This window comes from Chiloscyllium plagiosum, unplaced genomic scaffold (assembly GCF_037043375.1).
Source record: "Chiloscyllium plagiosum isolate Xiang-an unplaced genomic scaffold, Cpla_swu_hap1 HiC_scaffold_17, whole genome shotgun sequence".
Taxonomy (NCBI): domain Eukaryota; kingdom Metazoa; phylum Chordata; class Chondrichthyes; order Orectolobiformes; family Hemiscylliidae; genus Chiloscyllium; species Chiloscyllium plagiosum.
In genome coordinates, this window is record NW_028270155.1 from 651,315 (window position 1) to 671,644 (window position 20,330).

At 44.1% G+C, this 20,330-nt stretch overlaps 1 protein-coding gene across 1 annotated transcript in view; it reads right to left on the reverse strand.

The window, feature by feature from the left end:
* has3 (hyaluronan synthase 3) overlaps positions 1 to 20,330 on the reverse strand; it is a 49,693-nt gene that overhangs the window by 16,994 nt on the left and 12,369 nt on the right. Inside the window, exon 2 of the mRNA XM_043706468.2 lies at positions 10,677 to 11,302. Coding sequence (XP_043562403.2) covers positions 10,677 to 11,300 — 624 coding nt within the window. The 5' untranslated portion in view covers positions 11,301 to 11,302. The remainder of the gene's footprint in view (positions 1 to 10,676; positions 11,303 to 20,330) is intronic.

A 20,330-nucleotide genomic window follows, 5' to 3' on the forward strand; every position in this document is an offset into this window, starting at 1 on the left:
CCAGAAGGTGGTCAAGTTTTGCACCTTCTCTAGTAGGTACATCCACATACTGAATCAGAAAATTTTCTTGTACACACTTAACAAATTCCTCTTCTACCCCAGAAGAGATTGCAATGATCCAAAAATGTGAATCTGTCTCCCCTGTTCCAGTTCCTCAGCCATGCATTCATCTGCTCCATCCTCATATTCCTACCCTCACTAGATCGTGGCACCAGGAGTAATCCAGATATTATTACCCTTGAGGACCTCCTTTCTAAATTCCCGCCTAATTTCCTATATTCTGTCCTCAGAAACTCATCCTTTTCTTGTCCTATGTCATTAGTTCCACTGTGTACAATGATCTCCTGCTGGTTCCTCTCCCTTTTGAGAATATTCTGCACCCTGTCTGAGATATCCTTGATCCTGGCACCAGGGAAGCAACACACCGTTCTGATTTCTCGCTGCCAGCCTCTGACTAGAGAGTGCCCATCACAATCAATAGTTTGCAACCTGGCGCATCCCTTATTACATTAGAGCCAGTCTTGGTACCAGAAACCTGGCTATCTGTGCTACATTTTCCTGAGTCTCCATCACACCCTACATTTTCCAGAACACCATATATTGTTTGAGATGGGGACAACCAGGAGACTCCTGTACGATCTGCCCTCTCACCTACCTTTCCTAGAGGTAATCCATCTACCTGACTGTATCTGTGGCTTTTCTCCCTTCCTACAACTGCCATCTGTCACACCATCTAGCTCCTGTAAATTCTTCATTGTCTCTAACTGCCATAGAGTCCTACAGCATGGAGACAAGCCCTTTGTCCCAAACTGGTCCATGCCAAACAAAATGTTCATCAACACTAACCTCATTTCCCTGCACTTGGCCCATATCCTTCTAAACCTTTCCTATCTGTGTACTTGTCCAATACCTTCTAAATGTTATTAATGTACCCGCCTCAACCACTTCCTCTGGCAACTCATTCCATATGCGTACCACCCTCCATGAAAAAAAGTTGCCCCTCAGGTTCCCTTTTATTCTTTCCCCTCTAACCTTAAACTGATGCCCTTTAATCCTCGATTCCCCAACTCTGGGAAAAAGAATTAGTGCATTCATCCTACCCATGCCTCTCATGACCTTATACTCTTCCATAAGAACGTAGAACATAGAACATAGAAGAATACAGCGCAGTACAGGCCCTTTGGCCCCTCGATGTTGCGCCGATCCAAGCCCACCTAACCTATACTAACCCACTATCCTCCATATACCTATCCAATGCCTGCTTAAATGCCCATAAAGAGGGAGAGTCCACCACTGCTACTGGCAGGGCATTCCATGAACTCACGACTCGCTGAGTGAAGAACCTACCCCTAACTTCAGTCCTATATCTACCCCCCCTTAATTTAAAGCTATGCCCCCTTGTAATACCCGACTCCATACGCGGGAAAAGGTTCACACTGTCAACCCTATCTAACCCCCTAATCATCTTGTACACCTCAATCAAGTCACCCCTAAACCTTCTTTTCTCTAATGAAAACAGCCCCAAGTGTCTCAGTCTTTCCTCATACGATCTTCCTTCCATACCAGGCAACATCCTGGTAAACCTCCTCTGCACCCGTTCCAGTGCCTCCACATCCTTCCTATAGTATGGCGACCAAAACTGCACACAATATTCCAGATGCGGCCGCACCAGAGTCTTATACAACTGCATCATGACCTCAGGACTCCGGAACTCAATTCCTCTACCAATAAAAGCCAGTACGCCATATGCCTTCCTCACCGCACTATTTACCTGGGTGAACATAGAACAATACAGCGCAGAACAGGCCCTTCACCCTCGATGTTGTGCCAACCCGTGAACTAATCTAAGCCCATTCCCATACACTACCCCATCATCATCCATGTGCTTATCCAAGGATTGTTTCAATCTCCCTAATGTAGCTGAGTTAACTACATTGGCGGGCAGGGCATTCCACGCCCTGAACACACTCTGGATGAAGAACCTGCTTCTGACATCTGTCTTAAATCTATCACTCCTCAATTTGTAGCTATGCGCCCTCGTACAAGCTGACATCATCATCCAAGGAAAATGACTCTCACTGAAGAAGGGCTTATGCCCGAAACGTCAATTCTCCTGTTCCCTGGATGCTGCCTGACCTGCTGCGCTTTTCCAGCAACACATTTCCAGCTCTGATCTCCAGCATCTGCAGACCTCACTTTCTCCTCAAAGACTCTCACTGAATACCCTATCTAATCCTCTGATCATCTTGTATGTCACTATCAAATCCCCTCTTAGCCGCCTTCTCTCCAATGAGAACAGACCCAAGTCTCTCAGCCTTTCCTCACAAGACCTTCCCTCCAGATCAGGCAACATCCTGGTAAATCTCCTCTGCACCTTTTCCAATGCTTCCAGATCCTTCCTGTAATGGGGCGATCAGAACTGCATACAATACTCCAAGTGAGGCTGCACTAGCGTTTTGTATAGTTGCAGCATGATATTGCGGCTCTGGAACTCAATCCCTCTATCAATGAAACCTAACACACCGTATGCCTTCTTAACAGCACTATCAACCTGGGTGGCAACTTTCAGGGATCTATGTACATGGACTCCAAGATCCCTCAGGCACATCCTCACTACCAAGAGTCTTTCCCTTGATCCAATATTCCGCCTTCCTGTTATTCTTCCCAAAGTGCACCACCTCACATTTATCTGCATTGAACTCCATTTGCCACCTCTCAGCCCAATTCTGCAGTTTATTCAAGTTCACCTGCAATCTGCAAAATTCTTCCACACTGTCCATTATTCCACCGACTTTAGTATCATCTGCAAATTTACTAATCCATCCACTTATGTCTGCGTCCAAGTCATTTATAAAAATGACAAACAGCAGCGGTCCCAAAACAGATCCTTGTGGCACACCGGACTCCAGGCTGAATATTTTCCATCAACCACCACTCGTTGCCTTCTTACCAAAAGCCGGTTTCTAATCCAAACTGCTAAATCACGCTCAATTTCATGCCTCTGCATTTTCTCCAACAGCGTTCCATGTGGAACCTTATCAAAGGCTTTACTGAAGTCCACGTGCACCACGTCAACTGCCTTACCCTCATCCACTTGCTTGGTCACCTTCTCAAAAACCTCAATGAGGTTTGTGAGACACGACGTGCCCTTGACAAAACCGTGTTGATTATCTGCAATCAAGTTGTTGCTTGCTAGATGATTATAAATTCTATCTCTTATAATCCTTTCCAAAACATTTCCTACAAAAGATGTAAGACTCACTGGTCTATAACTACCTGGGTCATCTCTACTGCCCTTCTTGAACAAGGGCACAATATCTGCAATCCTCCAGTCCTTTGGTACTAAACCTGTAGGCAATGATGACTCAAAGATCAAAGCAAAAGGTTCCAACACCTCCTCCCTAGCTTCCCAGAGTATTCTCAGATAAATCCCATCCAGACCAGGGGCCTTGCCTACTTTTATTCCTTCTAGAATTGATAACACCTTCTCCTTATTAACCTCAATCCTTTCTAGTCTAATATCTCGTATCTCATCCCTCTCCTCGACAATATTTTCCTTTTCCTGAGTGAAAGCAGATAAGAAATATTCATTTAGCACCTCTCTGATTTCTACAGGGTCCAAACACAACTTCCCACTTCTGTTTTTGACAGGCCCTATTCCTAACCTAATTATCCTTTTATTCCTCTCACACCTATAGAAAGCTTTAGGGTTCCCCTTTATTCTATTTGCTAAAGACTGCTCGTGTCCTCTCTTTGCTCTTCTTAACTCTCTCTTTAAATCCTTCCTAGCTGATCTGTAAATCTCCATCGCCTCATCTGAACCATCTCGCCTCAAAGCCACATAAGCCTCCCTCTTCTGCTTAACAAGAGATGCAATTTCCGTAGTGAACCACGGTTCCCTTACCTTAACACTTCCTCCCTGCCTGACAGAGATATATCTATCAAAAACACGCAATATCTGTTCCTTAAACCAGCTCCACATTTTGAGTGTCCCTATCCCTGCATTTTGCTACCCCATTCTATGCCTCCCAAGTCTTGCCTAATTGCATTATAATTGCCCTTCCACCATCTATGACTCTTGCCTTGTGGCATGTACCTATCCCTTTCCATCACTAAATTAAATGAAACCTAATTATGGTCACTCTCTCCAAAGTGCTCACCTACCATTAAATCAGACACCTGGCCTGGTTCATTACCAAGTGCTAATCCAGTGTGGCCTCCCTCTTGTTGGCCCTTTAACAAAATGTTAGAAAACCCTCGTGTACACATTGGACAAAAACTGGTCCATCCGACGTACTAGAGTTATAGCATTTCCAGTCAATTTTGGGGAAGTTAAAGACCCCATAATGACCACCCTATTCCTTTCACTCCTGACCAGAATCGTTTTGCCAATCCTCTCCTCCACATCCCTGGGACTTTGCAGAGGCCTATAAAAAAAACTCCCAGCAGTGTGACCTCTCTTCTCCTATTTCTAACCTCAACCAATACCACCTCAGTAGACGAATCCTCATCAAAAGTTCTTTCAGTCACCATTATACTGTCCTTGACTAACAAAGCTACACTTCCCCCTGTTTTACCGCCTTCCTTGATCTTAATGAAAGATCTAAACCCTGGAACCTGCAACATCTATTCCTGACCTTGCTCTATCCATGTCTCCGAAATGGTCACAATATTGACGTCCCAGGTACCTATCCATGCTGCAAGTTCATCTATCTTATTCTGGATAATCCTGGCATTGAAGTAGACACACTTCAAACCAGCTTGCTTTCTGCCAGCGCACTCCTGTGACCGTGAAATCCTGTCCATATCCTCCCTACGCTCATCCTCCAGTGTACTGGAACTACAACACAGATCCTCATCCCCCTGCAGGCTTACAGTAGGACAAAAGGTTGGCACAACACCAAGGGCCAAAGGGCATGTACTGTGCTGTACTATTTTATGTTCTATGTTGTAGCTCTGTAGAACTTTAGTTGGGTCACATTTAGAATATTGTGTACAGTTCTGGATGCCACACTACCAGAACAATGTAAAGGCTTTGGAAAGGGTACAGAAAAGGTTTGCCAAAATGTAGCTTGGTTTGGACGGTAGGAGCTATAAGGAGAGATTGGAGAAATTTGATTCGTTTTCATTTGAACCTTGGAGGCTGCGGGGCAACCTGATTGAGATACAAAACTACGACAGGCATGGACAGAATGGATAGTCAGAGTCTTTTTCTCAGGGTAGAAATATCAGTTATTAGAGGGCATAAGTTAAAAGTAAAAATGAGAGAATGTACAGGAGATGTGTCAGGTAACCCTTTTACACAGAGGGTATAAGTCCCTGGACTGCACTGCCAGAGGAGGTGGTGGAAGCAATGCTTAAGAGGCATCTTGATTGATACATGTGTCGGCAGTGAATAGAGGGATACAGACCATGCAGAGGCAAGGGGATTTTAGTTTGAAAGGCGTCATACATTGGTGCAGGTCTTTTTAAGTCCGATTTCCCTTTCGTAAATCCATGCTGGCTCTCTCTAATCCTGCCACTGTTTTCTAAATGCTCAGCTATTACTTAATTATTTTCAAATCATCTGTAGTATATTACCAACTCACGACAAGAGGGTGATCGATCTACAATTCCTGTTTTCTCTCTGTCTCTCTTTTTAAATAGAGAGTCATAGAGTCATACAGCATGGAAGTAGACCCTTCGGTCCAACCCGTCCATGCTGACCATTATTCTAAACTAAACTAGTCCCACCTGCCTGTGCTTAGCCCATATCCCTCCAAACATTTCTTAATCATGTCATTATCTAAATGTTTTTTAAACTTTGTAACTGTACCCACACCCCTGACTTCCTCCAGAAGTTCATTCTGCACATGAACCACTCTCTGTGTATAAAAATTGCCTTTTTAAATGTTTCACCTCTTACTGTAAAAATATGCCTCCTAGCTTTGGACTCCCCCACCCTATGGAATACATCCTTGCTATTCATCTTATCTATGTCCCTCATGATTTTATAAAGTCTCTATAAGGTCACCCCTCAGTCTCCTGCACTCCAGTGAAAAAAGTCCCAGCCTATCCAGTCTATCTTTATAACTTAAACCTTGCATTCCTGGCAAACATCCTTGTAAACATTTTCTTAACCCTCTCCAATTTAATAATATCCTTCCTATAGCAGGATGACCAGAACAATACAGAGTACTCCAGAAGAGGCCTCGCCAACATCCTGTACAACCTCAACATGACATCCCAACCTCAACATGACATCCCAACCTCAACATGACATCCCAACCTCAACATGACATCCCAACCTCAACATGACATCCCAACCCCTATAATTGTCTATTGTCTATAATCAAAGTCTGAGTAATGAAGGCAAGCGTGCTGAATGTTTTCTTAGCAACTCTGTTTATGTGAGATGCAAATTTCAAAGAATTATCTACTTGAACTTTAGGTCTCTCTGTTCTACAACATTACCCAAGGCTCTACCATTAATTGTATATGTCCTGTCCTTGCTTGCTTTATCAAAACGCAATACTTCACATTTATCCAAATTAAACTCCATCTGCTACTCCTCAATTAACCCAATTGATCAAGATCTCTTTGAAACCTTCTTCCCTGTTAACTATACCACCAACTTTGATGTCATCTGCAAACTTACTAACCATGTCTCCTAAATTCTCATCCGAATTGCTTATATCAATGAACTCATTGAATGTTCTTGTGCCTCACTCACCTAGAAAAGTGGGAAGTAAATCAAACTAATTTGTGCCTTGACTTTGGTAGATAGTTTTTGGGGAGTCAGCAGGTGAATCACTTGCTGCAGAATGGGTTGAGGCAGGAAGGTGAGTTGGCATGTGATTGACACATTGGTAACCTTCAGCAGTTACAGTCAAGTGAATGACAGAAAAGAGGGCAGGGTGAGATGAATGTGCAAGAAGGATGAATGAGAACTGTCTGTGTCATCAGTTTCCAGGAGTTTCTCTTGAAACTGAGAGCCTCTGATAGGATGATCTCAGGTTGCTGTTTCTCTATTTAAATTATGAACTCTTTACATTACAAGATGTCTGTGGTTTAAACTGTCTCCTTTAACCTTAGATCAGCCAAAGAATTCTGAAAGCATCCCAGCACACAGACACAACTGTGTGACCTGGCTACTATAGGAAAGAAACTCAAACAGAATTGAAGTATCATGTAACAATATTCTCATCTTGTTTCAGCACTTTAAAGAAAAGGGGCACCTGCTTTATGAGGCACAGAGAGAGAAAGCAACTCCTGTTGTGTAGGGTCCAAAGCAGCTACTGCTGTGAAGAAACAGTATTTGTAAGAATTGTTTTTGTTCAAAAGGGAACAGAATAGAAGGGATGTTTGGAGATTTAAGGAAGGGGTTGCCTGAAGTGAATCTCAGTGGTGGATGTTTGATTCACTCAGATTGAGTCTTCCAGACTAATGTTCTTGGGACACCGGAAGTTGGACTCAAGCAAGACAAGGGGTGGTGAGTCTGCTTGAGAGCAGGGACTAACATTAGACATGTCCTTGTAAAGTTGTTTGAGAAATTACTTTTTAAAAAAGTTATTGGTCTCTGTGAGGATCATGGAACCATCCAGGTTGTGTGTTATTTTCATGCTGTTCTGACATCTTTCTGTGCATCTGCCACTTGTGATTTGATGAGCTGTAGGTACAATAGGGAAGGAGAAAGTGAGGTCTGCAGATGCTGGAGATCAGAGATGGAAATGTGTTGCTGGAAAAGCGCAGCAGGTCAGGCAGCATCCAGGGAACAGGAGAATCGACGTTTCGGGCATAAGCCCTTCTTCAGGAATGAGGAAAGTTTGACCAGCAGGCTAAGATAAAAGGTAGGGAGGAGGGACTTGGGGGAGGGGCGTCGGAAATGTGATAGGTGGAAAGAGGTCAAGGTGAGGGTGATAGGTCAGACTGGGGTGGGGGCGGAGAGGTCGGGAAGAAGATTGCAGGTTAGGAAGGCGGTGCTGAATTTGATGGATTTGACTGAGACAGGGTGGGGGGAGGGGAAATGAGGAAACTGGTGAAATCCGAGTTCATCCCTTGTGGTTGGAGGGTTCCTAGCCGGAAGATGAGGCGTTCTTCCTCCAATCGTCGTTTCGCTGTGGTCTGACGATGGAGGAGTCCAAAGACCTGCATATCCTTGGTGGAGTGGGAGGGGGAATTGAAATGTTGAGCTACAGGGTGGTTGGGTTGGTTGGTCCGGGTGTCCCAGAGGTGTTCTCTGAAACGCTCCGCAAGTAGGCGGCCTGTCTCCCCAATATAGAGGAGGCCACATCGGGTGCAAAGGATGCAATAGATGATATGTGTGGAGGTACAGGTGAATCTGTGGCGGATATGGAAGTTTCCTTTGGGGCCTTGGAGGGAGGTGAGGGGGGAGGTGTGGGCGCAAGTCTTGCACCTCCTGCAGTTGCAGGGGAAGGTGCCAGGAGTGGAGGTTGGGTTGGTGGGGGGTGTGGATCTGACGAGGGAGTCACGGAGGGAGTGGTCTTTACGGAATGCTGACAGGGGAGGGGAGGGAAATATATCCTTGGTGGTGGGGTCTGTTTGGAGGTGGCGGAAATGGCGGCGGATGATGCGCTGTACATGGAGGTTAGTGGGGTGGTAGGTGAGGACCAGTGGGGAGGTCCTTCTTCAAGGACCGCAATTTCCCCCCCGACGTGGTCGACGATGCCCTCCACCGCATCTCTTCCACTTCCCGATCCTCCGCCCTTGAACCCCGCCCCTCCAACCGCCACCAGGACATAACCCCACTGGTCCTCACCTACCACCCCACTAACCTCCATGTACAGCGCATCATCCGCCGCCATTTCCGCCACCTCCAAACGGACCCCACCACCAAGGATATATTTCCCTCCCCTCCCCTATCAGCATTCCGAAAAGACCACTCCCTCCGTGACTCCCTCGTCAGATCCACACCCCCCACCAACCCAACCTCCACTCCCGGCACCTTCCCCTGCAACCGCAGGAGGTGCAAGACTTGCACCCACACCTCCCCCCTCACCTCCCTCCAAGGCCCCAAAGGAAACTTCCATATCCGCCACAGATTCACCTGTACCTCCACACATATCATCTATTGCATCCTTTGCACCCGATGTGGCCTCCTCTATATTGGGGAGACAGGCCGCCTACTTGCGGAGCGTTTCAGAGAACACCTCTGGGACACCCGGACCAACCAACCCAACCACCCTGTAGCTCAACATTTCAATTCCCCCTCCCACTCCACCAAGGATATGCAGGTCTTTGGACTCCTCCATCGTCAGACCACAGCGAAACGACGATTGGAGGAAGAACGCCTCATCTTCCGGCTAGGAACCCTCCAACCACAAGGGATGAACTCGGATTTCACCAGTTTCCTCATTTCCCCTCCCCCCACCCTGTCTCAGTCAAATCCATCAAATTCAGCACCGCCTTCCTAACCTGCAATCTTCTTCCCGACCTCTCCGCCCCCACCCCAGTCTGACCTATCACCCTCACCTTGACCTCTTTCCACCTATCACATTTCCGACGCCCCTCCCCCAAGTCCCTCCTCCCTATCTTTTATCTTAGCCTGCTGGACCAACTTTCCTCATTCCTGAAGAAGGGCTAATGCCCGAAACGTCGATTCTCCTGTTCCCTGGATGCTGCCTGACCTGCTGCGCTTTTCCATACAATAGGGAAGCCCCATATAGCATGAGTGGAATATTATTGTCCTGACAAGGCTTTTTAAAATTGCTCAGTAACAAGGTCAATTTGCTTTTCATTGCTAGGAAAGTTGCTGGGCATGTATGCATACCACCCCCAAGAAAAGTGGGAAGAAGTGAGAACAATTTAGTATTCCCGTCCAATGTCATTTTTTTCTAATTTTCACAGACTACTCTAAGCATTCCAAAACTGCTTCCAAGGGCTTGGTAACAATATCATCAGTCTCAGGGTAAGGTATTATCAATTTAGATCTGTAATGAGGAGAAATTTCATCATTTAGAGGAATCTTTAACATTCTGTGTCCCAGATTCTGAACCTGGAACTCTCTCCCTAATGACATTTTGGATGTACCTACACCAAATGGACTGCAGTGGTTCAAGAAGACTAATCACCACCACCTTCTCTAAGGCAACCAGGGATGGGCAATAAATACTGGTCCAGACAACATGTCCACATCCCATGAGTGAAGTAAAAAGAAATGAGTTGTAGATATTCTGTCATTGAGTGCATTTTAAACTAAAAATAATAGATGATTTAACCGATTTGTTATGACATACCTTTGAAGCAGGTGGGATTTGATTTCCTAGCTTAAAGTTAGGGAGACTACCTCTATGCCACAAGAGCTTCCAAAAGACTGTGATTAATAATTGAGAAAATAAACAGTAATTAAGAAATTAATGGTACCAGTTTTGACAAAATGCTGCAATGAGATGGTATCCATTCCAGAATGTTAAAGGTAGTGTTCAGGAACATTGCAGATGCTCTAATTGTGACCCCCCAAAATCCTCCTGCTTTGGGAACTGCTTTAGATTTTAAATTTCACCTGTCATTCCACTGTTTAAGACATTTGAGGAAGGAAAACCAGAAATTGTTGGAAGTTAACAACAGCAACACATAACAGTGCTAGAGAAAATCCATCAATTCCCAAAGAAATTTGCCTCAACTATATTTAAGGGAAGAGCATAACTTCAAGCCTGCTGCCAGTATGTCAACCCCACCTGTATATAATCCACGGAATCCCCAAGTGCGGCGAATGCTGTGTACATCACCTCTCGCTTCCCTCCCCACTTCTGCATGATGCAAGAGAATTTAGACTGAGTAACGATTTCCTCCACCCTCCTCTTGCCCTCACTGAAGGTAATGTAAGTCTCTCCAGTTCCCTTCTCGTGGTAATTACTCTTCCAGACATAGGAGCCAGTGTTCTCCAAACCCATGAGCTCATTGAATATCTCCATCATGTAAATGTCCTCCTCGCTGTTGCCATCAATGACCATCACCACCTTGAGATTGGGATATGCAATCCGCTTCACTGATGTCAGACATTTTTTGAGATAATCTGGGTCCTCCTGGTAAGCGGCAATACAAAGAGCAACTGACTTGGTAAATTTGAGGGGTCGATTCTCCTTCCTCATCCTCCTATGCTCCAAGAAGGCAAAGAGACTCTGAATGAAAAGATGTAGAGCGAGGATGGCTCCATACAGCCCGAAAGACAGGTGGTAATTCTCGGTGTAGCCAAACTGATATCCCTTCACATAGGTGCAGGTAATGGCCCCCAACACTGACAAAGCAAACAAGGTGCTTGCTATGATTCGGAGGATGGTACACAGTCTCTCACAGGACATGTCTGTAACAGAAAAAACAATCAGCAAAGACAAAGCTAGCCAGGGAATATCCAGCTTTAGTGTGGAGTAGTCAGGGTCCTAGATGTAAATAAAGTTTATAGCACTGAATCACACCATTTGATCTAATTAGGCCTGCTCCACTCAAATATCCTCCCAGCCTTAATGCATCAACACTATTCATTTCAACCTCACCATGTGATGTGAACTTGCACATTCTCACAAAAGTCTGGATAAAAAAGTTTTTCCTCAATTCCCTATTTGATTCCTTGATGGTTATCTTTTATCGATAATTTCTCATTATGCTCTTGGTCACAAGTCTAGTCTATTAAAATCTTCCATCATTTTAAATGCCTCTAAAGGATCTTTAAAATAGATGCAACTGTAAAATATTTGCTTAAAAATACTTTCCCTGCTTCTCCAAATTGATTTTCTACCCCCATCCCACACAAAGAAATGCAAACAGACTGTTCCCAGCCTTAATCCTTTCATATCTGTCCTAAAAAAGCTATTTCTCCAAAGGCTAATAGTATTCACACTCATCACCAACCCCAACCTTGGCTATCGCCTCCCTTTTGGCCCCTAGCCACCTACATCCACCTCAAGACACCGGTAAATCTTGGTGTACAAAGCATAGTTTCAAAATTTGCAGATGGTACAAAACTCAGAAGCATTGTGAACTTTGAGGGTGATAATGTAGAACTTTAAAAGGACATACAGAGGAACTTCGATTATCCAAACGTCGATTATCCAAATTTTGGATTATCCGAACATGACTGCAAGGTCCCGATGCTTGGCTAAACTGTGTTATCCGTCATTCGATTATCCAAACAAAATACTACCCGCTGTATCATTCGAATAATCAAAGTTCCTCTGTGTACTGGTAGGTGGAATGGGCAGCAGATGAAATTTAATGCATGGTAGTGGAAAGTTGTGCGTGGAGTCAGAGGAGATAGGGGAAGTGCTAAAAGAATACTTTTCGTTGGTATTCACACTAGAAAAAAACAATGTGGTTGAGAACAATACTGAGATACAGGCTACTAGAGAGATGGGGTTGAGGTACATAAGGAGGAGGTGTAAAGTAGAAAGTGTGAAAATAGATAAGTCCCCTGGGCTGGATGGGATTTATCCTAGGATTCTCTGGGAAGCCAGGAAGGAGATTGCTGAGCCTTTGGCTTTGATCTTTATTTCGTCATTGCCTACAGGAATAGTGTCAGAAGACTGAAGGATAGCAAATGTTGTTCCCTTGTTCAAGAAGGGGAGTAGAGACAATTCTGGAAATTATAGACCTGTGAGCCTTACTTTGGTTGTGGAAAGGGTTATAAGAGATAGGATTTATAATCATCTAGAAAGGAATAAGTTGATTAGGGGTAGTCAACACGGTTTTGTGAAGAGTAGTTTATGCCTCACAAACCTTATGGAGTTATTTAAGAAGGTGATCAAACAGGTGGATGAAGGTAGAGCAGTTGATGTGGTGTATATGGATTTCAGTAAGGTGTTTGATAAGGTTCACCACAGTAGGCTATTGCCAAAAATATGGAGGCATGGGATTGAGGGTGATTTAGCGGACCAGAAATTGGCTAGCCGAAAGGAGACAGAGGGTGGTGGTTGAGGGGAAATGTTCATCCTGGAGTCAGTTATTAGTGGGGTACCACAAGGATCTGTTTTAGGTCCACCCTGTTGTTTGTCGTTTATATAAATGACCTGGATGAGGGCATAGAAGGATGGGTTAGTAAATTAGCAGACGATGCTAAGGTCGGTAGAGTTGTAGATAGTGATGAAGGATGTTGTAGGTTACAAAGAGACATAGATAAGCTGTAGAGCTGGGCTGAGAGGTAGCAAATGGAGTTTAATGTGGAAAAGTGTGAGGTGATTCACTTTGGAAAGAGCAACAGGAATGCAGAGTACTACGCTAATGGTAAGATTCTTGGTAGTGTAGATGAGCAGAGAGAAGTAGGTGTCCAGTTACAAAGTTCCCTGAAAGTTACCATCCAAGTTGATAGGGTTGTGAAGAAGGCATATGGGGTATTAGCTTTTACTGGTCGAGGGATTGAGTTTTGGAACCGTGAGATCATGCTGCAGATGTACAAAACTCTGGTGCGGCCAGAGTTAGAGTATTATATACAGTTCTGGTCACCGCATTATAGGAGGAATGTGGAATCTTTGGAAAGGGTTCTGAGGAGATTTACCAGGATGTTGCCTGATATAGAGGGAAGGTCTTACGAGGAAAGGCTGAGAGACTTGAGGCTGTTTTTGTTAGAGAGAAGAAGGTTGAGAGGTGACTTAATTGAGACATATAAGATAATCAGAGGGTTAGATAGGGTGGATAGTGAGAGCCTTATTCTCTTGATGGTGATGACTAGCATGAGAGGACATAGCTTTAAATTGAGGGGCGATAGCTATAGGACAGATAGATGTCAGAGGTAGTTTCTTTAATCAGAGAGTAGTAGGGGCGTGAAACACACTCCCTGCAATAGTAATAGAACATAGAAAAGTACAGCACAGAACAGGCTCTTTGGCCACGATATATGTGTCAAGGAGTATTCCTAATCTAAAATAAAATAACCTAATCTACGCACGCCTCAATTCACTGCTGTCCATGTGCATGTCCAGCAGTCGATTAAATGTCCCTAATGACTCTGCTACCACCACCATCACTGGCAACGCATTCCATGCATTCACAACTCTCTGCGGAAAGAACCTACCTCCGATGTCTCCTCTATTCCCTCCTCCTAATATCTTAAAACTACGACCCCTCGTACCAATCAATCTTGCCCTGGGGAAAGGTCTCTGGCTATTGACTCTATCCATTCCTCTCATTACCTTGGATACCTCTCTTCCTCCAACTCTCCAGAGAGAAAAGTCCGAGCTTAGGCAACCTCTCTTTGTAAGACAAGCTCTCCAGTCCAGGGAGCATCCAGGTAAACTTTCTTTGCACCTTCCCTAAAGTCTCTGTATCTTTCCTATAATAGGGAGACCAGAACTGAACACAATATTCCAAGTGTGGTCTCACCAGAGTCTGGTAGAGCTGCGGCAAACTCTCGCTGCTCTTAAACTCTATCCCCCTCTTAATGAAAGCCAAAACACCATATGCTTTTGTAACAACCCTATCCATTTGGGTGGCAACTTTGAGGGATCTATGCACTTGATCACCAAGATCCCTCTGTTCCTCCACAAGAATCCTGTCTTTAATCCTATATGCAGCATTCAGGTTGGACCTTCAAAAATGCATCAATTCACATTTATCCAGGTTTAACTCCATTTGCCATTTCTCAGCCCAGCTCTGCATCCTGTTGATGTCGCACTGTAGCCTGCAATAGCCCTCGATACTATCAACGGCACCTCCAACTTAATCCACCCCTCAACCTCCTCATCCAAGTCATTTATAAAAACTACAAAGAGCAGAGGCCCAAGAACAGAGCCCTGCAGGACACCACTCACCTCAGGACAGAATACTTTCCATCTACAACCACTCTCTGCCTTCTGTCAGCCAACCAATTCTGAATCCAGATAGCCAAATCTCCCTGTATTCCATACCTCCTGACTTTATGAATGAGCCTACGATGGGAACCTTATCAAATGCCTTGCTGAAGTCCATATACACATCCACTCCTCGACCTTCGTCAACCTGTCTTGTTACCTCTTCAAAGAACTCAACAAGATTTGTGAGGCATGACCTGCCCCTCACAAAGCCATGCTGACTGCCTATAATCACTCTATGCTTTTCCAAATAGTCATAAATCCTATCCCTCAGAATTCTTTCCAAAACCTTGCTGACCACAGGCGTAAGACTGACTGGTCTGTAATTGCCAGGGATTTCCCTATTCCCCTTCTTGAAAAAAGGAACAACATTCACCTCCCTCCAATCCTCCAGGACGACTCCCGTGGAGAGTGAGGAGGCAAATATCTTAGCCAGCGGCTTAGCAACCTCCTTTCTTGTTTCCTGAAGCAGCCTAGGATAAATCTGGTCTGGCCCTGGGGACTTATCAATCTTCATGTTTGCCAAAATTTCTAGCACATCATCTTCATCAATCTTGATCTGGTCAAGCCTGTTTCCCAGCTCCTCAAAGTTCTCATTCACAGCAAGGTCCCTTTCCTTAGTGAAAACCGAAGCAAAAAACTCATTTAGGGCTTCCCCTATCTGCTCTGACTCCATGCCCAAGTTCCCCATGCTAGCCCTGATCGGTCCTACCTTCTCCCGGATCATTCTCTTATTCCTCATGTATGAGTAAAATGCCTTTGGGTTCTCCCTAATCCTCCTTGCCAAGTCTTTTTCATGCGCCCTCCTGGCTCTCCTCAGTCCATTTCTGAGCTCCTTTCTAGTAAGCCTGTAATCCTCTAAAGCTGTGCTAGATCCTTGCTTCCTCCACCTTACGTAAGCTGCTTTCTTCCTTTTGACGAGAAGCTCCTCTGTTCTTGTCATCCAAGCTTCCTTAATCTCACCCCTTCTTGCTTGTCTCAGAGGAACAAATTTGTGCATCACTCGCAACAACTGCTCCTTAAATAGTTACCATATGTCTGTTGTGTCCTTTCTGTGAAACAATTGCTCCCAATCTGTACTTCCCAAGTTCTGTCTGGTAGCATCATAATTTCCTTTTCCCCAATTAAATATCTTCCCTCAGTAACTGTTCCTTGCCTCTCCAAGGCTATGGTAAATGTGAGGCAGTTGTAGTCACTGCCACCAAAGTGTTCTCCCACTGCGAGATCTGACACCTGTCCTGGCTCATTACCGATCACCAAATCCAAAATGGCCTCTCCCCTCATCGGCCTGTCTACATACTGAGTAAGGAAACCCTCCTGAATACACCTGACAAAAACGGCTCCATTCAATTCATCTGCACTGAGGAGGTTCCAGTCAATGTTTGGAAAGTTGAAATCACCCATGACAACAACCCTGCATTTGTCCAAAATCTGCTGGCTTATGTATTCTTCAATCTCCCTACTGCTATTAGGTGGTCTGTAGAAAACTCCCAGTGTGGTGGCTGCTCCCTTGCTGTTCTTAACTTGCACCCATACTGACTCAGTAGACAAACCTTCCTCCACAACCTTCGTTTCTGTAGATGTGATGCACTCTCTGATTAGCAATGTTACACCCCCTCCTCTTTTTCCAAGCTCCCTTTTAAATGTTCTAAACCCTGGAACATCTAGCAACCATTCCTTTCCCTGTGAAACCCACGTCTCCGCTATGGTCACAACATCATAGTCCCAAGTACTGATCCATACTCTAAGTTCATCACTCTTATTTCTGAAACTCCTTGCGTTAATGCAGACACACTTTAACCGATTCCTTTGTTTCATCACGTGAAAAACCTTCCCGCCAACTTTGAGGGCATTTAAATAGTCACTGGACGAGAATGGAATAGTGTATGTTAGATGGGCTTCAGATTGGTTTCACAGGTTGCTGCAACATTGAGGGCCAAAGGACCTGTACTGTGCTGTAATGTTCTATGTTCTAATGTATAGAGGTGTGAAATTATTCATTTTAGTAGGAAAAGCATGGAGAAGTGGTTCAAAGTAATGCAAAAGATAGCATCCTTAGTCTTATCATTATGGGTATAGAATATAAAAGCAAGGAGGTTATGTTAAACCTCTTTAAAACACTGGCTTCAACTAGATTATCGCATCTGGTTCAGGACACTCCACTTAGTCCACGAGGAAAGTTGTGAGAGAAGGTACAGAAAAGATTCATGAGAATTGTTCCAAGAATGAAGAACTTCAGTTACATAGAATGATTGAAGAATGATCGGATTGATTTTCTTGGAGAAGGTTGAGAGGAGATTTGATAGAGGTGTTCAGATTCTTGAGGAATCTGGCGTGTGCAGAAAGAGAAACTGTTCCTATTGGTGAAGGATCAAGAATATGGAATGGTGTGTAGAAATAGAGAGAGCAAAAAATGCAGAAATAGAGGGACTAAAGAATAGGAAGGAAGAGCTTGCGTAAATAGAGTAACAGTTATTAAAGAGATTGAATAGACTCATTGTTTTTCTCAGAGCAGAAGAAATTGAGAAGGGACATAATTGAGACAAAATTATGAGGGATATTGATGGGGTAAAGGAAGAAACTTTTCTCCTTGATAGAGGGATCAATAACTAGGGGCACAGATTTAAGGGAAGGGGCAGGAGATTTAGAGATACGAGGAAAACCTTTTATCACCTAAAGGATGGTGAGAATATGGAACCCACTGCCTGTAAGGATGGTAGAGGTAGGAACTCTCGTAACATATAAGAAGTATTTAAATATGCGCTCATGATGCCAAGGCAGTCAAGGCTATGGACTAACTGCTCAAAAATGAGATTTAAAATGTTTTTGGTTGTTTTTGATCAACGAAAATGTAATAGATCAAAGGGCCATTTCTGTGTTGCAGATCTTTATGATTCTATTCCTGCCCTCAAATCTTTCCATTACAGCTCCCAATCTCACTATGCCAACTCCCAGATTCTTTAGCCTGTACACTTTTGCTCTATCACTCAATTTATTTCTTCATACTCTCTTTCTATTGTGCTTCTTCTCTCTTTATCCCAGCAGTTGGTTTCTCTACAGCTGCCTCTCTATTATTGTGTTATTTTCTAGTTCTATTCTCTCCTACTCCACATGCACACACAATTTCTGTGAACGCTCCATTTCACTTTTAACATTTTTAATGGTTTTTTAAATAGTCTACTTCAATGTTTCTCTCTCTCTCTCTCTCTCTCTCTGTACTCCTGTAAGGAAATGGTGTAGTGGCGATGTCATTGGTCTAGTAATCTTGACCTGGGTGATGCGCTGAAATCCTACCCCTGGTAGATGTTCAAATTTTAATTCAATTTAAAAAGGTCTGGAATTAAGATCTACCCAAAGACCATTGTCTTAAAACTCCATTTGATCCATTAATGTCCTGTAGGGAAGTAAATCTGCCATCTTTACACAGTTTGACCTACATGTGACTCCAAATCCAGAGCAATATCTTTGACTCTAAACAGCCTTCTGAATAACTTCAGATCAAGGGGTGTATTTTAAAGGGTACTTGGGTATTGCTGGCCAGCTAGCATTTATTTCCTGTCCCTAGTTGCCCTTGAGAAGTTGGAGTGAGCTGCCTCTTTGAACCATTGCAGTCAATGTAGGTAGACCCACAATGTCCTTAGGAAGGGAATTCTAGGATTTTGAGCCAGCAACAGTGAAGGATCAGCAACATATTTCCAATTCAGGATGGTGAGTGGTTTGGAAGGGAACTTGAAGGTGGTGGTATTCCCATGTATCTGCTGCTCTTGTCCCGGTAGATGGAAGTGATCATGGGTTTGGAAGGTGCTATGTAAAGAGCCTTGGTGAATTTCTTTAATGCAACTTACAGATTTATCGATTCATTCAGCTTAGATCAGGCCCTTTGAGTCTGCACTGATATAACTACCACTAAAGATGGACTAATCCCAATTTCCTGTACTTGTTCCATGTCCTCAAATGTTATGATATTTGATGTGCTCGCCCAAACATTTTTTAAAGCTTGTAAGGTTTCTGAACTCCACTACCTTCCTAGGCTATGCATTCCGGATTCTCACCATCTGCTGGTGAAAAGGCTTTTTTGTCACATGCTGTCTGAATTTCCTGCCCCTTACCCTAAAACTATGCACTTTCATGATTGACCCCTCAACCATGGGGAACAGCTGCTCTCTATTCATCCTGTCCGTGTCCCTCATAACCTTATACACCTCAATCATGTCCACCGTCAGTCTCTCTGCTCTAGAGAAATAATCCAAGCCTACCATAGTCAGTTGAATCTCAGATGGCAACGATGACTACCAGACAGGAGGTGGAAGACCTGGAAAAATGGTGCACTGAGAACAGCCTAGTTCTCAATGTCAGCAAAACCATGGAACTCAGTATTGACTTTCGGTAGGATGTTACTCATGCCCCCCTGCACATTAACAGCACAGAGGTGGAACGAGTGAAGAGTGTCAATCTCCTGGGAGTGGTCATCCACAACAAGCTTTCTTAGACTTTTCATGTGGATGCACTAGTTACAAGGGCCCAACTACGTCTCTTCTTCCTCAGGCAGCTGAGAAAATTTGGCATGACGGCGAGTACCCTTGCCAACGTTTATAGGTGCGCCATTGAAAGCATTTTGTCTGGATATATCACTACCTGGTATGGCAACTATACCATTCAAGATCGGAGATGGTTACAGAGAGTGGTGAACTCGGCCTGGACAATCACAAAGGCCAACCTCCCATTGATAGAATCCATCGACCAGGCCCACTGTCAAGGAAAGGCCTTCAGCATTCTCAAAGATCCATCCCACCCTAGCTATGTTTTTCTACAACCTCTACCATCCAGGAGAAGGTACAGAAACCTGAACACACGCACCAGCTGGTTTTGTGACAGTTTTTACCCTCCTGTTGTTAGAATCCTGAATGGACTCTCAAACTCCTAGCATTCGCCTGTACCTGTGTTTTTCTTTTTGCCGCTGTTTATCTATTATTTACTTATCTATGCTATTTAACTCTGTGATCTGCCTGTATTGCTCACAAGACAAAGCTTTTCACTGTGCCTCAGTACATGTGACAATAAATTCAATTCAATTCAATTAGCCAACCCCCAGGCTTCTAGCACCACACCTGTGGCTATCGACGATCCAAATATCTCAGCAAAGGGCCCAGCAATCAATTCCCTAGCTTTGTGCACAGTTCTAGCTTATACCTGATCAGGTTCTGGGGATGTATCCATCTTTATGTGTAAGTATGTAAGTTAGCTCGCTGAACTGGAAGATTTGTTTTCAGACGTTTCATCACCATACTAGGTAACATCATCAGTGAGAGTCTCCGGTGAAGTGCTGGTGGTATGTCCTGTCTCTCTATTTATAGGTCTTGGTTTCTTAAGATAGTTGATGTCATTTCTGGGTTTTTTTCCAAGCAAGGTTGTTAGGGTCTAAATCTATGTGTTCATTGATGGAGTTCTGGTTAGAATGCCATGCCTCTAAGAATTCTCATGTGTGTCTTTGTTTCATTTGTCCTAGGATCAGTGGTGTCCTTAGTTGTCTATATGCATGGAAATTTGTGATAG